The sequence below is a fragment of the Numenius arquata genome, chromosome 2 (assembly GCF_964106895.1).
Source record: "Numenius arquata chromosome 2, bNumArq3.hap1.1, whole genome shotgun sequence".
Lineage (NCBI taxonomy): Eukaryota > Metazoa > Chordata > Aves > Charadriiformes > Scolopacidae > Numenius > Numenius arquata.
Window position 1 is genome coordinate 28568228 of NC_133577.1, and position 17354 is coordinate 28585581.

The 17354-nt window shown below is 37.1% G+C and overlaps 1 protein-coding gene across 3 annotated transcripts in view; it reads right to left on the reverse strand.

Annotated features, from left to right (window-relative positions):
• Positions 1-17354, reverse strand: part of SMYD3 (SET and MYND domain containing 3) — a 422465-nt gene that overhangs the window by 73563 nt on the left and 331548 nt on the right. For 2 of the 3 annotated variants that reach the window (XM_074168178.1, XM_074168177.1), the window contains 3 exons: positions 14477-14544; positions 11885-11987; positions 3928-4038 (listed from right to left, as the gene is read on the reverse strand). In XM_074168178.1, coding sequence (XP_074024279.1) covers positions 3928-4038; positions 11885-11987; positions 14477-14544 — 282 coding nt within the window. The remainder of the gene's footprint in view (positions 1-3927; positions 4039-11884; positions 11988-14476; positions 14545-17354) is intronic. The other variant, XM_074168179.1, reaches the window with a different exon arrangement.

Here is a 17354-nt window from a genome sequence, read left to right on the forward strand (position 1 = left end):
GAAACATAATCATGTGATTCTTGATTTTGTGTTCATATATACTTCATGGATCACCATAATTTATTTCGCCCGACTTTATCTGTCTAAAGTGCAGGCATTTACTCAAAGGAATTCCTTTAACCTCTTTTATATTCATTGCAGTTTTCATAGATTTCTACTGCAACATATTATGAATGAGCCGTTTGTCTTTTGTTTGGGTAGAAAGGGAGGCTAAAAACTGGCTTGGATTAGATACTTAAATAAAGTTAGGAGAAATTAGTAGCATTTTGTAGACTAAATCTGTTATTTGCTCATGTAGAGGTCTCTGAGGTTAAATATGACCTTTTTTTTTTCATTATTTTTTTTACAGCACTAAGATACCACAGGTTAATGGGAACTGCATAAAGCACACAGTTAAACCTCAACTAAGTCTCAAACCATTCCACTTGAAGAAATTATTCTCATTAAAACAAACCTATCAGTTAAAGGTAAAAGATCTTAGAAAATGCAGCATTCTTTGGACATCAGAACATTCAGCAGAAGTAAATTGCCATCTTAATGCTGCATTTGGGGAAAATGAGCAAAACAGAGCTTCACAGAACATTCACCAAAAAATGGTCCCTGATTTAGACAGATTGGTCTGGTTTCTAGTCAAAAATCTGTTTAGCACCAACTGAAACGGTAGCTTAAAATGAATTACCCAAGGTCACTCATGAAGTCAGTAACTGACTTGAGAGTAGAAACTTGATACCATCTTCCTTCTTCACTTGAGCATGTAACTCTAAATGAACAAGCCTTTAGAAAATACAGCAGGAGACATTAACTTCACTGATGAGAAACTTGCAAAGTATTTTTATAAATATGAATAAATAAGCTCACATGTAACTAAGTACCAATACATATAAGGTTTATATGCCCTTCATATAAACTTTAAGGTATACTTCCTATAGAATTCTCAGGATCGCTTTAGAAACATTACAAAAGATATAGAAGATATAGAATAAAAGCTACAATGGATATGACTTTCTCAGCCTAGAGAAAAGGAGGCTGAGGGGGGACCTTATTGCTCTCTATAACTACCTGAAAGGAGGTTGTAGAGAGGCGGGGGTCGGTCTCTTCTCCCAAGTCACAGGCAACAGGACTAGAGGAAACAGCCTCAAGTTGTGCCAGGGGAGGTTCAGGTTGGATATTAGGAAGAATTTTTACACTGAAAGGGTTATCAAGCATTGGAATGGGCTGCCCAGGGAAGTGGTTGAGGCACCATCCCTGGAGGTGTTCAAAAGACAGGTTGACATGGTGCTGGGGGACATGGATTAGTGATGGTTTTTTTGTCAGAGTTAGGTTGATGGTTGGACTAGATGATCTTGAAGGTCCCTTCCAACCTAGATGATTCTATTCTATAGTTTTACTGTAAGTTGATGTGTGCATCTCAAGAGTGATTTGTCTGCTTTCCTTGGTCCCTAGTATGTGCTCAGCAGCTAGGATGCACACTCAGCAAGACTGGAACTTGGAAATAAGAAGAAGCTATGATCTCTATAAGTGGTTCTTAGAAAAAGGATTCTAACTTTTTTGATGAGATGACTACAACTGAAAAAAATCCCCAACACCCAAGAACTTATTTGAAGGCCTAAAGTCGAACTGGAATTTGCAATTTTACCTATAACAAAGTTTTATGAGATGGATCACTCTTGACTAAATCATGGTATTTACAAGCAATGTTGTAATCTGGGAATTTACTGTTAGCTGATCATATTTGTTGAATCACAATGTTGAATCTGCCACCCTTGATGACGCAAAGTTGCAGCAGTTCTCTGTTCTGTTCACAAAGACTTTGCCTTTTAAAAATTTTCCAAGATGTCTTGGAAATTTGTCTCAGTATCAGGGGTATTTCAGCACAGATATTATTGAATGACTTTTAAGCATCTAAATCCAGTCATTCTGTAATTTAAAAACCCCAGAATTTCCAAAAATATTATCTCCATTGTAGCTGCAGTGTTACATGCCTCTCAGCTTACTGACAGTGTCTGAGATTAATGGGAAAAAATAAAAATCTGTGTTTCCAAATTAGTCATGTAAACAGTTGTATTTATAAAATCTCTGTCACAGAGAAATAAAACGCAGTACTATGAGGACTACTGCAGATTATATCTAATCATCCTAGACTGAGGCTGAGGATAAAAATGTCTTCTTCATAGACATCAACAGACAAAGCTGACATGAGGTTCCTAGTCCTTCACAGACCTCTTTATATGGTAACAATGAGGGAAGTACAGAATTTCAGAATGCAGTCACAAAGAGCTTTCCTAACATTTTGCAATATTATCCCCACAGGGAATTTTGACAATGGTCGAAAAAGATATATAGAAGATGAACTCAAACAACAGTTAAAATTTTCAAAGAGAGAAAATCATTAATTATTTTTAACCTATGTATGAGACTTTTGTTTTCATCAATATATGCACATATAATTTCACTACAATATTTTTTGATGTTGTATGTTGACTCTTATAGTGAAGTGCACTCCAGCCTGTGGATCTTGTCTCTTAAAACATTCCACATGCTGAATGGTCTTTACACCACTTGTCTACCCTTTCACAAACTGTTAAGCAATCCTTAAAGATTCTTTAGCTTGCTTACTTTTCTTAATTGTCATTGCATCTGTGAGGATACCTTTCCCCAAAACTAATCTAAGATTTCATGGCACTTGAGTTAGCATCTTTGAAAGAAAGACAAAAAGACGTCTTCCCTTCACTGCCTCCAAGTAGCATTGCAGCAATCTTGATCAGGCACAGAACGCCAACAACTTTTGCACACGGACAGCAAGTAATTTAGGGTTATGTCATAAACCTGAAACTTTTCTGTGTTCTCTTTTTTGAACTGCTTACTGATGAATCAAAGGATAAATGCTTTTGCCTTGATACTTTGCCTTGAACACAACTACAGACACACAACTGTCCCACCCAAAACAGAGTTTAAACTTTGATGTGGGGTTTTGTTTGTTTTTTTTTCTGTACAGCAATTATTTCATGAATCATACCATGCTCCTTGGAATCACATTTTCATCATAACTTTCTTACCATTTCTAATATACTGGGAACACATTTAGCTATGGCAAGTGACTCACCCAAAACAGGCATTTGTGAAAATAAGAACAAGTGTACATATAACTAGAGGGACAAAGTGTGTAAACTGCTATGAAGCCAGCCTCATTTTGCGTATTCCATTTGACCTCATGAGGCTTGGAGACAAAATTATTCTGGCCAGGCTGTATAAATATGAAGAAACCTAGAATATAATTAAACCAGGCTAGGCTGAACCCTAGTAAAAGTTTATGCTGAACAAAATTTTATCTACTACAACTACTGACAAGCTACTCCAAGAACTTGTGAAAGAGACCATAAAAACTACAGTCATCCAAGGAGGCTCACCACCCTCTCTAACTACTGCTGAATATGTCTGGTAGCTCTTGAAAATTATTGATGCAGGTGTTTTCTCAGAATTAATTTAACATTATTATGAGGATGAGCACAGCCTTCCTGCAACATCAGACAAGTGGCTTCAGTTAAAGTTCCAAGATTATTCTTTCAAATAGAAAAAAATAATCCCTTCTTTTCAGCTTAAAGTCATGTTAACTCTCATGTTCAGAAGTCCTTGAATCTCAAAAATGATCCAAACCACATCTCGGAACTGAAAGTGGTTCCTAGCTTTATGAACAATGCATGTTTTAGCAAGAAATTATTCTTATGTTGTCAACATTTCCTGCTTTTCTTTCCTTCACGTTTGTCTTTCATAGGAACACAAACAACACTGAGGCCAGGGGTCATTTTATTCTCTATTCTAGCTATTCGATTCATAGCAAAAGATAAGTATTACGTAAAGGAAGGGAAGCTGCTGACAGGCCTCGGAAAATTCTGTTTCATTGGCAAGGAATTTCTTCACTCAACCTACCTTTTCTTGATCCTGGCAGAGAGGACAGTCACATTCAAAGCAATACTGGCGCATCAGTTGCTTTTGGCGTTCGCTGGTGGGCACCAGTGATTCAATATAACTGATGGTGAGCTGTGTGCAGTACGTAAAAGCAGAGTTGGTATATTTAAAAAAAACTCCATGTTCAGTGTATGTATAGCTAAGGTAACATTTTTGAATACAATGTTTTTACAGCATAAAATAGAATTTTATCTTAACAAATTATTTCCTAGAAGAGAGTGACAACTTCTTCAAAGGGAAAAAAAAAGGTCAAAAATAATTTCTGTGGAGGAACACTTTTTGACATTGCCAGTTCCATATTGTTTGAAATTATTAATCCCCTCCAAATTATCACTACTTCAACTTTTCATCCTAATTTATAAGAAAAACAAAAAAGAAAGAAGAAACAGGGAGAAAGAGAGAGGAAAAAGCAGCTCAGTATCTGAATTCCATGTGCAAAAAATCTCTTTTTCTATCTAGCTCCAAAGCTTAAGTGTGTATTTAGCACTGGATTTATATAACATCCAACTATCTCCAAAAATGTTGTCTCAGGGAAGCCCCTACTTTCTCACAAATATATGCTTGAGCCTGAGAAAAGCTCCTTTTATGTCATACCCATCTCCAGTATGTCTGTGATGTTTCTTTTGTGACCATGGAAGAACAAAAGCATTGCAGTCAAAGTTGTTGAAACAATTGACAAGAAAATCTATTAAAATGATAAAAGAAAATGCTTATATTTGTGCCATTTTCAATGGCTCACGCTGTAGAGAGTGAATTCCAATGAACTACAGAGAAGTCTGTAGTTTGTTCACTTTGATGCCTGCCAGAAGGAATATTACAGGGCTAAGCATTTGTAGCATTCTTCAAATGTTTAAAGTGCACAGGCACAAACTAACGATAAGGGAAAGCATATAACAAAATAACAGCCCAGCTCAGACCAGCATTCAGTCATACATGCTATTGAGTGATTACACTATAGGCTCAACACACTCTGAAACACTCCAGAGAGGTCAGAGCTAAAAAAATCAGGTCACATTATTTCATCCTGAGCCTAGACACTTCAACTAATTGGGAGAATTTTCACATGGTTCTCAGTTAAATCATGAGAATCCACTCAAAGAAATTACAGGAAAACCTGACCAATTTGTAGTAATGACTATGAAACCCATTGTCAGAACCTGCATTTTGCAAATTAGTGAGCATTCTAATTAAACGAGCAATTAACAAGCAACTAAAACAATGCCTGCATTTTTTTTCATTTATTATTACCATGTAATTTGATTACACGTTGAAGGAAAACTGTATTAAAAGAAGATCACTGAGATGGCAAAGTCAAGCATTTAAAATGATCATAAGCAGAAAGCCTGCGGAAAAAAATAAGTATGGTCTCATAATTGAAGATTAATAGTATAATTAATGAAAGAGAGAAATTAAAAGTTCCACAGATAATCAAAAGTTAGAAAGTGTGAGAAGATTTTTAGGTTTTGCATTCTATATAATGTTGTTCTGTCCCAGCTTATGCATGTCTGAGCCAAGAGGGGATTAGTTTCACCACTGCTGGTTTAGAGCAGAACAGTCTGTACTACATTTACCTGGGAGCTGTAGGCTTCCATCTGAGCTTTCTGTGGTGAACGGGTGGAAATTGTTTTGCCTATTTCTTTTCCACTCTTTTCTCACAAGCTTGGTCTCTTCTGCTAAATTCTCTCCAATCTGTCCCTCTTCTCATTCTCTCTCTTCTCTGCTCCTGGACACGAGTATCATTTTCCACTCTCATTCTCCACACTTGGTTATCTAAACCTGGTTTCCAGCCCTCAGTTCTAGCTCCTTACATAGCCATTCTTGGTACAATGGGCTGATTCCCGCCCCAGATTTGCCCTTCTGCCTCCCCTGCATACCTGATCTTATACCTTTTCCCCATATTTGATCACCAACACTCTTACTCTCCCAAGTTAACAGTCCTTGGTTTCTCAATCATCGTCAGTGACCCCACCAACTTTGCCCTCATTTCTTTCCCCAGCTGGTCCTACTCTGCATCCTTCCTGGTGTGGTGAGAAAGATCTGTCTCTCTTCCTTCCCATAAAGCACTTTCCAGTCAAGCTGTAGTCCTAACCTCACCCTTCAGCCGTTCCAAGCCCAATTTTACTCTCCCATCTCCAGCCTCTGATATTCATGTCTCCTTCCAACTCACAAGTGTTTTCTGTCAAAACCATTCCACAAACTGGATTGTTCTCTGTCTCTTATCCTCGGCATAAACAACACTGGCTCCGACTCATGTCCTACTGGGTTTTAGGTTCAGGTGGCATTCAGCAGTAAAAGTGATTTAGCAAGTTCAGGCACCGTGCAAGACTGTAGGAATCTTCTGGGAAAAATCATTCATGTGAGATTAGTCTATGCTTTGCCAAAATACTTAAGACAATGGTTTAAACCCTATCATTACTGTATAACCCATCATTAGGCAGAGTTCAGTTATAGTACTGCAAAACAAACCCATAGCCAACATCGAACATGCTTTATCTGTCTTCAGCCTACAGGCTTCATCCCTTTCTCTCTTTTCATTTTTGGTTTTTTTTTTTTTTTTCATGCATGTTACAGAAACCTTGGAAGTAGGAACAAGTTTGAAACCAGTAATTTCTTTTTCAGAGGTTGCAAGCAGGTGTGGATGTGAACAGTCAGGTAATAACTTGCTCTGGATTAGACCATATTACTGGGCAGAAGGAGGACAAGCGGCTTCGTCACATTGATTCCTCCTTTCAATGTTTTAACAACATAGGGTTTTGTTTGCTGTCAGAGGCCTGAATCTGAATTCCCACTCCTGCCAGCAGAAATCCGTAAGTAAAAAAATGTTCGTAGTTGGCAGACTGAGTGGGAAAATGTAATTAGAATATTTAGAAACATGACCAACCTAATGGTGACTAAGCCTACACTAATAATTTACTCATTTAAACATAAAATTTCTGTATTCAAGTCTCTCTCCTACACTTGTTTTAATTTTGGATCCTTTCATTAGATGCAAGGGTCATTTAACTCGCACATATTTAGGAAATATGCCCATTATCAATGGTTGTCTTAATGGTATTTGCATGTGGAATGTATGGTATTAATTAAAACATTATTTCAGCTGACCAAAACTTGCCTCTTTATTGCATTGCTTATAAAGAATGCTGTAAATCTTTTCCCCCAAACCGGAGAATATATACTAAATAACATTTATGAAAGCAGGGAATTATTTAACAGCCATGAGACTTACTGAGTCTCAAGACTTTCTCCTTAAAAATGCAGCACTGTCTGAGCCCTGCTTCTCACTCTGACACAGAAATTTTTTAACCATGGGTATGGTGCTTAGTTTCTCGTGTTCCTCATCTGCCAAATGAGGTGGACGCGATGTTCCAGTACTTGACAATGCTGCAGTGGACTTAATTTATGGTTTTTGTAACAGGCTATAAGCTACAAAATTTCTAGACAGAGGTTTCTGTAGAAATTTAAAATCAATTATTTTAATGCGAACAGCAGGGGTCGTGGGGGAAGTGAGCCTTCTTGATTTTGCACTCATTGGTCTCAGGATCTTATGGAGGTTTGTGTACAAAAATCTGTTCCTGAGACAGAGTTGTATAAGTGGTGAACAGTCTGTACTCTTTCTGTTTTGGCATATATGATCAAAATGCCTTCTAACTCAAGGCATTTGTAACGTGACACAATGTAATATGTCAAACAGAGACATAAAACTTCTCACAGAATTGTAACAACAGAAATATTAAATATCTTCATTGAAATCTATCATGAACATAGATTTCATTGCTGGTCATCTGAAATTATAAATTCTATTTAGTATTAATTTTAAAAATTAGTTGCTCTGTAAGAGTATGGTTTGTTATGTGACTTTCTGCAGAAAGATACAAATTTGCTCTAACTGAACTCTGAAGCTGATGAGAAGCCATGCACCCATTTTTTGAGCAGAACTTTATTTTTTAGATTTAGTTTTTATTTTCTCATTACCCTACTCTGATTTGATTGGTAATAAATTAAACTAATTTCCCCAAGTCAAGTCTGTTTTGCCCGGGACAGTAATTGGTGAATGACGTCTCCCTGTCCTTATCTTGGCCCATGAGCCTTTCATTGTATTTTATCTCCCCTGTCCAGATGAGGAGGGGAGTGATAGAGTAGATTTAGTGGACACCTGGTGTCCAGCCAGGCTCAACCCACCACACAGATCTAAATTTTCACTTTAAAAATACCACTTTTAAAGAGGATTGTAAATGTTATTTAAACAGACAAATAGATTAGATAATGGCAGAAATGGAATCTTTTATTTTGAACATCAACTAATGCATTCATTGGCCAAACCAATGCGAATGTAGTGTTTTTGTTTACAATGGTAACTTTCTGCCCTCAAAGAGCATGTGACTCCATAGAAGCACATTAGTATAAAATCCAAACCTAAAGATAAATCTTAACTTTTGGTTTCTGAAGCAAAATTTAAGGACCAGATACTTCTCCATCTTGCCAAATCAAAGCATTTTATTATGATTCTTGCAATACACTTCGTTTTCTTAAAGCTTCAACTTGGGAAACCATGTAATTATACATGAATGAATCCCTTCTTTCAATGCCTACAAAAAAGTAACATTCATGACTCATGCTTTCTTGGTACTTCAGGACTGGCAACACTGCCTTTGCCACAAAAAAAAAGGCCTAGATGGCTAGAATTTTTGCATATGATTTTAGGAGTGATTAGTTTTCCAAATATAAAGCACCATAAAATTTAGCACTTTCATCCTATAAAGATTGAGGCAAACATTTTCTGTCCTAATTTTCTACTGCCTGAGATACATTTTGGTGTTAGGATTTGAACAAATTTCAAAGCCCAAACCAAATTTCAATTAAAAAACACTAAATGCCACTTGCCTTCCTGTCAAAAACATGCAAAGCCAAAAAATCTGCCTAGACATCAGACTAAAACTGAACTGAAACAAATTCTATCAGGACATAAAGACTTTTTGAGGTTCTCATAATCTTGCATGCTTTTTATCACTGATTTGATAAACATAATTATTGTGTATAGCATGAGAACTCTAAAGCGTGGTCGTGCCATAAATTTTATTCCTGAATAAATCTGCATCACACTGCAGCAGCTACATCCAATGTAATAATATCTCTTCTTCTGGTTTACAACCCAAATCAGCTCCACTGCTGCCTCCCTCCTTATATAATTGTGAGATGACCACAATCACATAAACTCCCTGTAAACTCCCTGTGTCTCTATACTCACTCCCTGTGATTATAGGTGGTCAACAACTCCTTAAACATGAGTAAATTGTTGTAGTGTCCTCTGACAGAAAGCACTACAAATGTGCAAAAATATTTTTACTTCTCACTGGCCTAGTGAACACATTATTGCAGTGGTTGATATTTTCTGGGCAAGGGTCCAGAAGCTCTATCAAGTTTCTTCCTGTATGGATACTAAAGCCATAATCATCTTCTACTAATTGAAGCTTGACTTGCTACTTAGCTTCTCATTTCTAATAAACCTTACTGCTTATTTACTTTCTATTAATTGTTATGTAGGGGATCTCATTCTGACCCTATCTAGTATAAGTTTGAACAGTATAAGGCAAGTTTTCTACTGCTTATAATTATTTAAGTTTTCTTGTTGTCTCATGACTTGAAACAATGTTCATCTTAGCACCTCAGAGCGCTTGATGTATTCAGAAAACCCAATCAGATTCCTCCCTAACATGTATTTTCTCTCCCATTAGCTCCGATCATGACCTCAGTAATATAAGTAGAAACTCAGCTCATAACTGGTAATGTAGTTTCATGTACATAGGTGTGTGAATTCAATACATGGCTATTAAGAAAACCGAGCTCACCCTGCTGCAGGCAAGCAGTAAGGCAGTGTGGAAAGAGTTATATCAAAGCTACCATGCAGAACCCAAAATCAAAAGCAGTAGCAGTTGTGTGAGAGGAAAAGTAATTGGGTGTTGAAAACAATATTAAACTGCTGACTTGTACATACCCTCGTAATAATTTTCTTTTCCTTCCTCTTCCCATAACAGATCTAAACTAATGCTCACTTTGTATCTTGACTTTCTCACTTATACCCATTTTCTCCCTTAGACAAATCCTTATTTAAAGAAGGACGTACCTCAGACTGAGACTTTTATTTCTAGGTAAGTTAAGAGGGCACCTGCTTTAATACAGTGTATATATATGTATATATATAAAACCTAACATGTTCCTTAAGGCAAGTTTTCCATTCAGTACCAAACCCAGGAGCAATACATGCAACAAAGAAACCAGAAATTGAGCTCTTTGGAAAATTCTGATTTTATTTTACTGCCTCCTTGGATGCAGAGTTTTTTAGAAAATATAACATGACCACATAAGGTGCAGTCATTTTAAAGGCTGTATTCACACAATTGCTGAAGTCACTGCAAACAAACTGGTCCTAGCTGCCCTGCTTTATAACTTATATTTATTTCTAGATTGCCTTATGAATGACTTGTAACTTACACCATACTTGTTTCACCACTGATTTTAGCCCAGAGACTTCTGTGGGTTACAGACCACTAAGTCTAAAATTTGGGTCACAGCTTCACAGCTGTAGCATAGTCTGCATGGGGGTCATGCCTACAACAGAATTCTACTTCACTTCTCACTCCAGAACCATCCAGGGCCACTCAAGGGCCCCTCCTACCCTGGAAAAGCTGCTTGTTACAAAAAATCACTTTATGAAATGTATCTGGAAAAATATATCTACATACATAAAAATAAGATAGCTTCAGAATTTAGAACTCTAATAATTAAGTCAAATGTATCCTGGGAAGACATTAAAATCTATCGCATTTTAAAATGACTCATCTTGGTGAATTGGGAAGCCAAGAGAAAAGTTATGGTATATGGATGAAATGCAAGAAAAACGTGTATAATTTGGCTTGAATGAGAATGCCAGACAGAATGATGTCTATACTTAGTAGCTCCACAAAAGTATATTGCATCTTAAAAGATCTCTCTTGGCAAAAGGTAAGTATACAAAAGCATTTCTGTTGGTTCTCCCCAGTATTTTTCCTTAAAAAATTATCTTACCATTTACTTATTTTGATAGACGACTATCTTAGAGAAAGGATACATTAAAAAAGAAAACACCTTATAGGGAGGAAAAGAGATACTACTTCTAAGTTAGGATAAATATGCCCTTGGTCTTCCCAGAGCTTGAATTAGAGGTGTGAACTGTATTTACATTAGGTCATGATTTTGAAATGATCAACAGCTAGGACTACATAGGTCACTGGTGTGTGTAAAGTTACATAGATACACGTCTTTGCAGGCCTTGCGAAGCAAATTCAACATTGCATTTCTGCAAAAGACATTTACTTCTAAATGCTTACCTAGCCACAAATCATTATTTTCAAAGCAAAACAAACGCTGTCATAAAAACAAAGCTGAGAATACCTTACATCAAATCTGAAATCTCTTGAAAGGGATATTTTGAAGTCTTTTTTAGTGAAATGGACAAGAAAACAAACCTTGTCTTGCTACTTGCACTGCCAATGAAAGGTTTACTACAACAGTCTGGTTGCAGCCTGACAAATGCTTATTGTTGCAATGACTTAGTGAACACTGCGTTCCACCCAGAAATATTATAAGTGCTTCCATCAGGGTTAAGATGTTAAAATACAAACAAAATGAAGTGCCTAGAGGAGAAAAGAAGGAACAAGAATTTATCAAGACTGCTAGTGATTTATGAGAAGTAATGATTATGGGGCCCAGGCAGTGTGAAGAGATGATTCTATTTATCATTTTCCCCCTGATAGCTATGTGCTAGAAAGTGGCATCAATATATCATCAAAATATTAAGCTGGTGGCCCTGCAGTCTGGAATTTATTTAGGGAGATGTCATTGTTGCAGGTGTCTGTGATGGAAGGGAGGACAAGTTAATTACCTCTTCACCAATCTGGATCTCTCGGACAGAGCGAAGTAAAAGCTGGTATCCTTCAAAAACAATCACGCAGTTTGGGTCACAGCTGTGGTTCAGTAAAGACATGCTGTAACGGGTGGTAGAAGGGGAGAAAGAGAGAGAGAAAGAACTTTACAGAGGAGCCTCCACTGCTGCTGCCCTTTATTCATTTAAAAGTAGCTAACATGATTACATCTGAAGTATCAAGCAACTAAGTTATTAAACAAATAAAATCCCTGGTAAATCAGCTGCTCTTGGATAGGGGAGGAAAATTAATGCTTAGAAGATCCACATTCATTGCTAATAGGAGCCATGCCTGGATCTCTTAACGTGTTTCTGCCTTCTGTGTGCTCAGGGCTTGGAGCAGTTGATGGCCTCCAAATGACTCTCCAAGAGGCCTGACTCAGGGGAGAGGGCAAAGCAGGCAAGTGGGGAACAAGGCAACCTGGAGAGTTCAGAGCAAAATGTTAGTACTCTGGGACTGTGTTTTATTTCTGCTGCTTTTGCTCAGTTTCAGGGCACTTACCTTATTGGTAACCCTGACCGTCAGTGGAACTGCAGCTAAAGAGGCCAGCAATCAACCCGCATTTCATATCAGGTAGAAAATGGAGTATACTATGTCCCAAACCCAAAGTACTTGGTGTGCAGAGTTGAAAGAAGAGATAAAGCCATTGCCTCTGGTTTATGCATGTTTTGTTTCAGCCTCTGTTTTTGTGGCGTGTGAGAGCTAAAGCAGCACAGCTCACTGGGGAGCTTCTGCCACCCCCAAGAGGTACCACCACACACAGGTAGATCTCCTGACACAGACACACACTTCCCTCTATTTTGAGGGGGACTGTTAAGAAAAACATCAACAACATCCACTATATACTTTTGAGTCCCATGTTTCTTTTAGCTGAGAAACAACTGACTTTGCCAGGCCAACATCAGTCCCAGAGCAGATGTGGGGCTGATGGTTCTTCCCCTATGGGAATGATCCGTTGAAAGAACAATTCTGGCATCATTAGGCTGGAAGAAGAATTTTTGGGTTATCCAGCTCCTGGCTGCTTTTACTTGCTTTCCTTGTCTGCCTGATTCAGCAACTCAAAATCCCAACTGCTGTTGGCAAAATAGAGGATGTTGCTGAGGGCCAGAGTCCTGCAATAAACTCTTAAAGGAGCTATCAACAGGAGCCTGACTCTTTTGATATCCCTTCTGGACTAATAAAATGTCTGTCGCTCATCTCCACATGACCCCAGTAATGTACACTGAGAGAGAGTATCCATTTCACTTCTTGTGAGATCACTGAGCATACTCCCAAAGCTGCTAGCAAGGTGGTGCAGAGAAGGACCAGAGGATTTTATCTATTTTAAAATATACTGGGATGCCAAAGCTATCAAGTCATGTGGCAATATACAACCTCTTAATGAGACTAAACAAAGCACTTTTAATCAAATTTCATCTTATGTAAACACTAGTGGGTTTGACAACAATTTCATCTGGAAGGGTATTTTCCTAGGATTTGGGAACCATAGATTTAAGTTTACAATTTTCCCAGCTCAGAGTAATTCACTACTGCAAAACTCAAACTGCTCTGAACTGACTTGAGAAAAAGTCTCTTGCATCCCCTGGCAGTGCATTATCACAGAACATACATAGCCACTTTCTTCACAGTCAGGGGCTTTTTTCAACCAAAAGAAAACATTTCACTAATAATAAGGCTCTGAATTAATGTTCCATTTTTTCCAAGTATGTGAAAGAATTTGTTTCCATTCCACTACGAAATTAAATGACTGTTCTGTAATTTTCATAACACTAATTCCCATGTGCTCCTAACCACCTTTCCCTTATCTTTACCACAAGTCAGGCCCCAAGATATTAAGTGTCCTTAGTCAAAGCTTGCACATGTGACATTAGTAGAAAAAGAAAAAACAGTGACAGGCCCACTGAGGTATTGACAGCATAGTTCAACCGTGCATTAACAAAAATTTGAGATGGTAAAATATAATTTTAAACTATACATACTAATTTTCCACATTAATAATTACAGGTAACTAATTCTATGAAAACAAAATCTTCCGTTACATACTTTTTACCTAATACAAATAAGAAATAATAGTAAGAAATTAAAACATTAACATCCGTCTCTCAAGGGGCTTATCTTTTCACCTTACTGGTTTCTTGGTTATGGTAATTTACAAATAAATGTGTTCAATCTTTTTCTTTTAATTACCAGCTCAGAAGGCTCTCCGCTGCAAAATATCTATATTCTAAAGCAAAGCTGAACAGGTTTCCTTTTAATAGTCCCAGTCACACATTTTTGATGTCAGCATTTATTCTTACTTAAAAAGACTACCACCTCCATAAAAATAAAATATAAAGATGTATTTTATTTAAACTGCTGTAACTCTGTGACTGGGAATATTAAGAAAGTTTTCAACTTGTTCATATTTTTTATTCTCCTTTAATTTATTTGCATTTCCCAGTTTCTTGTTTAGACATGTTACCTGTTGCTTTGATGGCCCTTGCAGCTACCTAGGAAAAAAGGAAAAAAACTAACATAGATTTTCCCTGTGAATGAAACGGTGTCCACAGTACCTGGGATACAGGCCAACACCAACATCCTGCATCTCTCCATTACTGATGGTGAAACAGTTACAGGTCACCTGTAAAAACAAGGGAAAAAATCCAGGATTACCAGAATCATTTGGAAACCCCATACTCAAGTGAAAAAAAACTTTCAAAATAAAAAGAAGGGGCAATTGGTAATTGGATGGGAAACATTCAAGCCCAACACTGGTGCTTTTTCATTTTAGAGCAATCACATCTGGGACACACTCTCCTGTAAAACTGCAGTCAATTAAAAGCAGAAATATTAGTACCCTGCAAAAATGTGGGGTTAAACACATGCAGAGGCCTTGCTTTCCTGTCCAGAGAGGAAAAAAAAAAAAGCCACCCTACACAGAGCCTGAAAACATCAGCCCAGAGACAACATAGCAGATGACATTGACGGCTGATGAAAACAGTGACAGTTTCTATGCAGGGACTCTGCTGATGCCAGGCTGTCACAGCACCTTTTAATGACTACCAGTGGAGCCCAAAGTACATATATGAGACAGTTTTGAAGTAAATAGCAGTCCTGAGTGTGGCAACCTGAAAGGGGCATAAATAAATACAAAGACTGTGCAACAGCATATCTTTCACGTTATGGGTATTTTGGTTTGCATGTAAAAGATCCCACAAAAAAGCACATTCAAATTGCCATTCAAGAGGAATATTTGGCTTGACAGAGTATTCTTCCCCCGTATAATCATACCAAGCTAAAATGGTTTAAGAAAAGAGTGGAGAAGAATGGAAGCTGCTTGCAGGTAGATATAGCACTACCCCAAAATATCAGACTAAAGTTTCTTCGTGCTCAACTTAAGATAGATCAGCGCTTTGTAAATGATTAGCAAGTATCATTTTCATGGGCTTAAAGAAGAACCAGAACCCAATTCCTAATGTATTTTTTAAATATATGATTTTTTGGGGGAAGAGGGGTTTGTAATTTTTTTTTTTTTTTTTTTTTTTTTTAGATAATCTGTTTATCAGTTATCTATGACATACTAATAACATACTTTATGTAGAAAAACACTGCATGATACTGCATATACAAGAAAAGCCCCAGGTCTCCTCTGCATAACATTCAATTACTAATTTCATTAATTCTCGTTAGAACAGAAAATGAGTTAGGGTAGGATTTGGCAGACATGCAAATGAGATTTGAAAGTTGCAGTTTTATCCATAGAGTAATTGCCCAGAACAGTAAATGCACACCTCTATTTTAAAGAGGTACACTGAACAATCTAATAGCATATCTTACCCTATAAATTGACAAATTATTATTTATGAGAGCATTAGCCATAAGGTGAAAATGAAATCCTCTTTCAAAATTTCTCATAAATTCTGACAGCAACGTTAATTTAAATAAATGTACATGCAGTAGGGCATGTGTTTTTTTAAATGGTTAGACAATACTTTGATTAGCCTACTATTTATCTAACCCATTCAAATGTTCGTGATCAATTACCAAAGGCATACATCTTAATTATTTCTTTCCTGCTGGCATTGGAGATAAAGTGTCAGACAACTTCTGAGCAAAGATTAGTCCATTTAAAGTTGCAAGTATCTTGGTTCTAAAAATATTGACTTGATTTTGGTATTTATTGAAAAAATAATGGCTTTCAGGTAAAAGTGAAAGAAAGCCAGCTTATGTGGACCTCAGCCTCTCTCTAATGGATTATGAAGTAGCAGAGGTCAAACATCTCTTAGAACTAAATGAGTTCCTCTTCCTTGCAAATCTCCTTTTATTACCATTAAACTGTTTATATTAATGATATTGAATTTTAATCACTGTAGAATTATAGAGACTGTTTCATCATTTTCTATTAAAGGTATTATGTGAATAGTTTTACACGCAGAAGTCACAATAGTTACTTTTTCCTTTTCATAAACATGCATTAACTTTTTATACCAGGATATATGTGAAGAAAAATGTGCGATGAATGGATGCTCCGAGATTCAGACATCAAGAGCTTCTTTCAAGAGTAGTTAGCCATGAGGCACTTTTTAACCTCTCTATCTGACCTATTTTCACAGTTTGCAGTTGCATCTCAATATCCCAGTAAGGTAGTGAAATACCACCTAATTTCTAATTACTTGCCGTTTCAAACATGAGACTGGGAAACCAAAGTATACAGGGCCAGATCTAAAAAGCTATTTAAGTACATAAACACAGGCAGAAGTCTAACTGGTCCCAGGAATTTTGAGCTACATGATTTTGCTCACAATTCTACCTGAGGCATAAGAAGTTTCAGGTGCTCTGAGATTTGAGTGACCCATTAGGAGACAATCTTTCCTGTCCTTTAAACTTGGGTATGAAAGAAACAGTGATGCACATATAAAGTGTACTACAGATAGTAACCTTTGTCATGGCTGTTTTCTGTCCTCAGCAAGTGGAGGAAGAGGAATTGAGGTGGTGGTGGTGAGAGGAAGATCTCATCAAAAATTTTGATATAATGACAATCCTTCACAGACAGCAGCTGGTTAATAGGTATCAAATATGAAATCTCCATAGTCTGTCGACCAGGGATAGGGTTGGTTAGTTGTTTTCTTTATAGATTTGTTACAAAGTCTCTAAAAATCTGCTGAATCTCCTCTACATTTCAATGTATGTAAACTTTTAAGAGGTTTTAAATCTCAAAGACCAGTCCTACCAAGGGGAGTTCTGAGATTTCAAAAGTCCACCACAAGAGTTTTTGTAGACCGCATCTCCCAAGAAACAAAAGGAAGGTATTTATTTTACAGAACACCTGAAGAAACATCCATTTTCCTAGCTTCCCAGAATTCACAGATGTTTATGTGTAGCTCAAATAACAGCTAAATCTGGAGTGTCTAACACTGCAGGAGAGTACAGGTAAGCTGCTTGTTCCTGAGG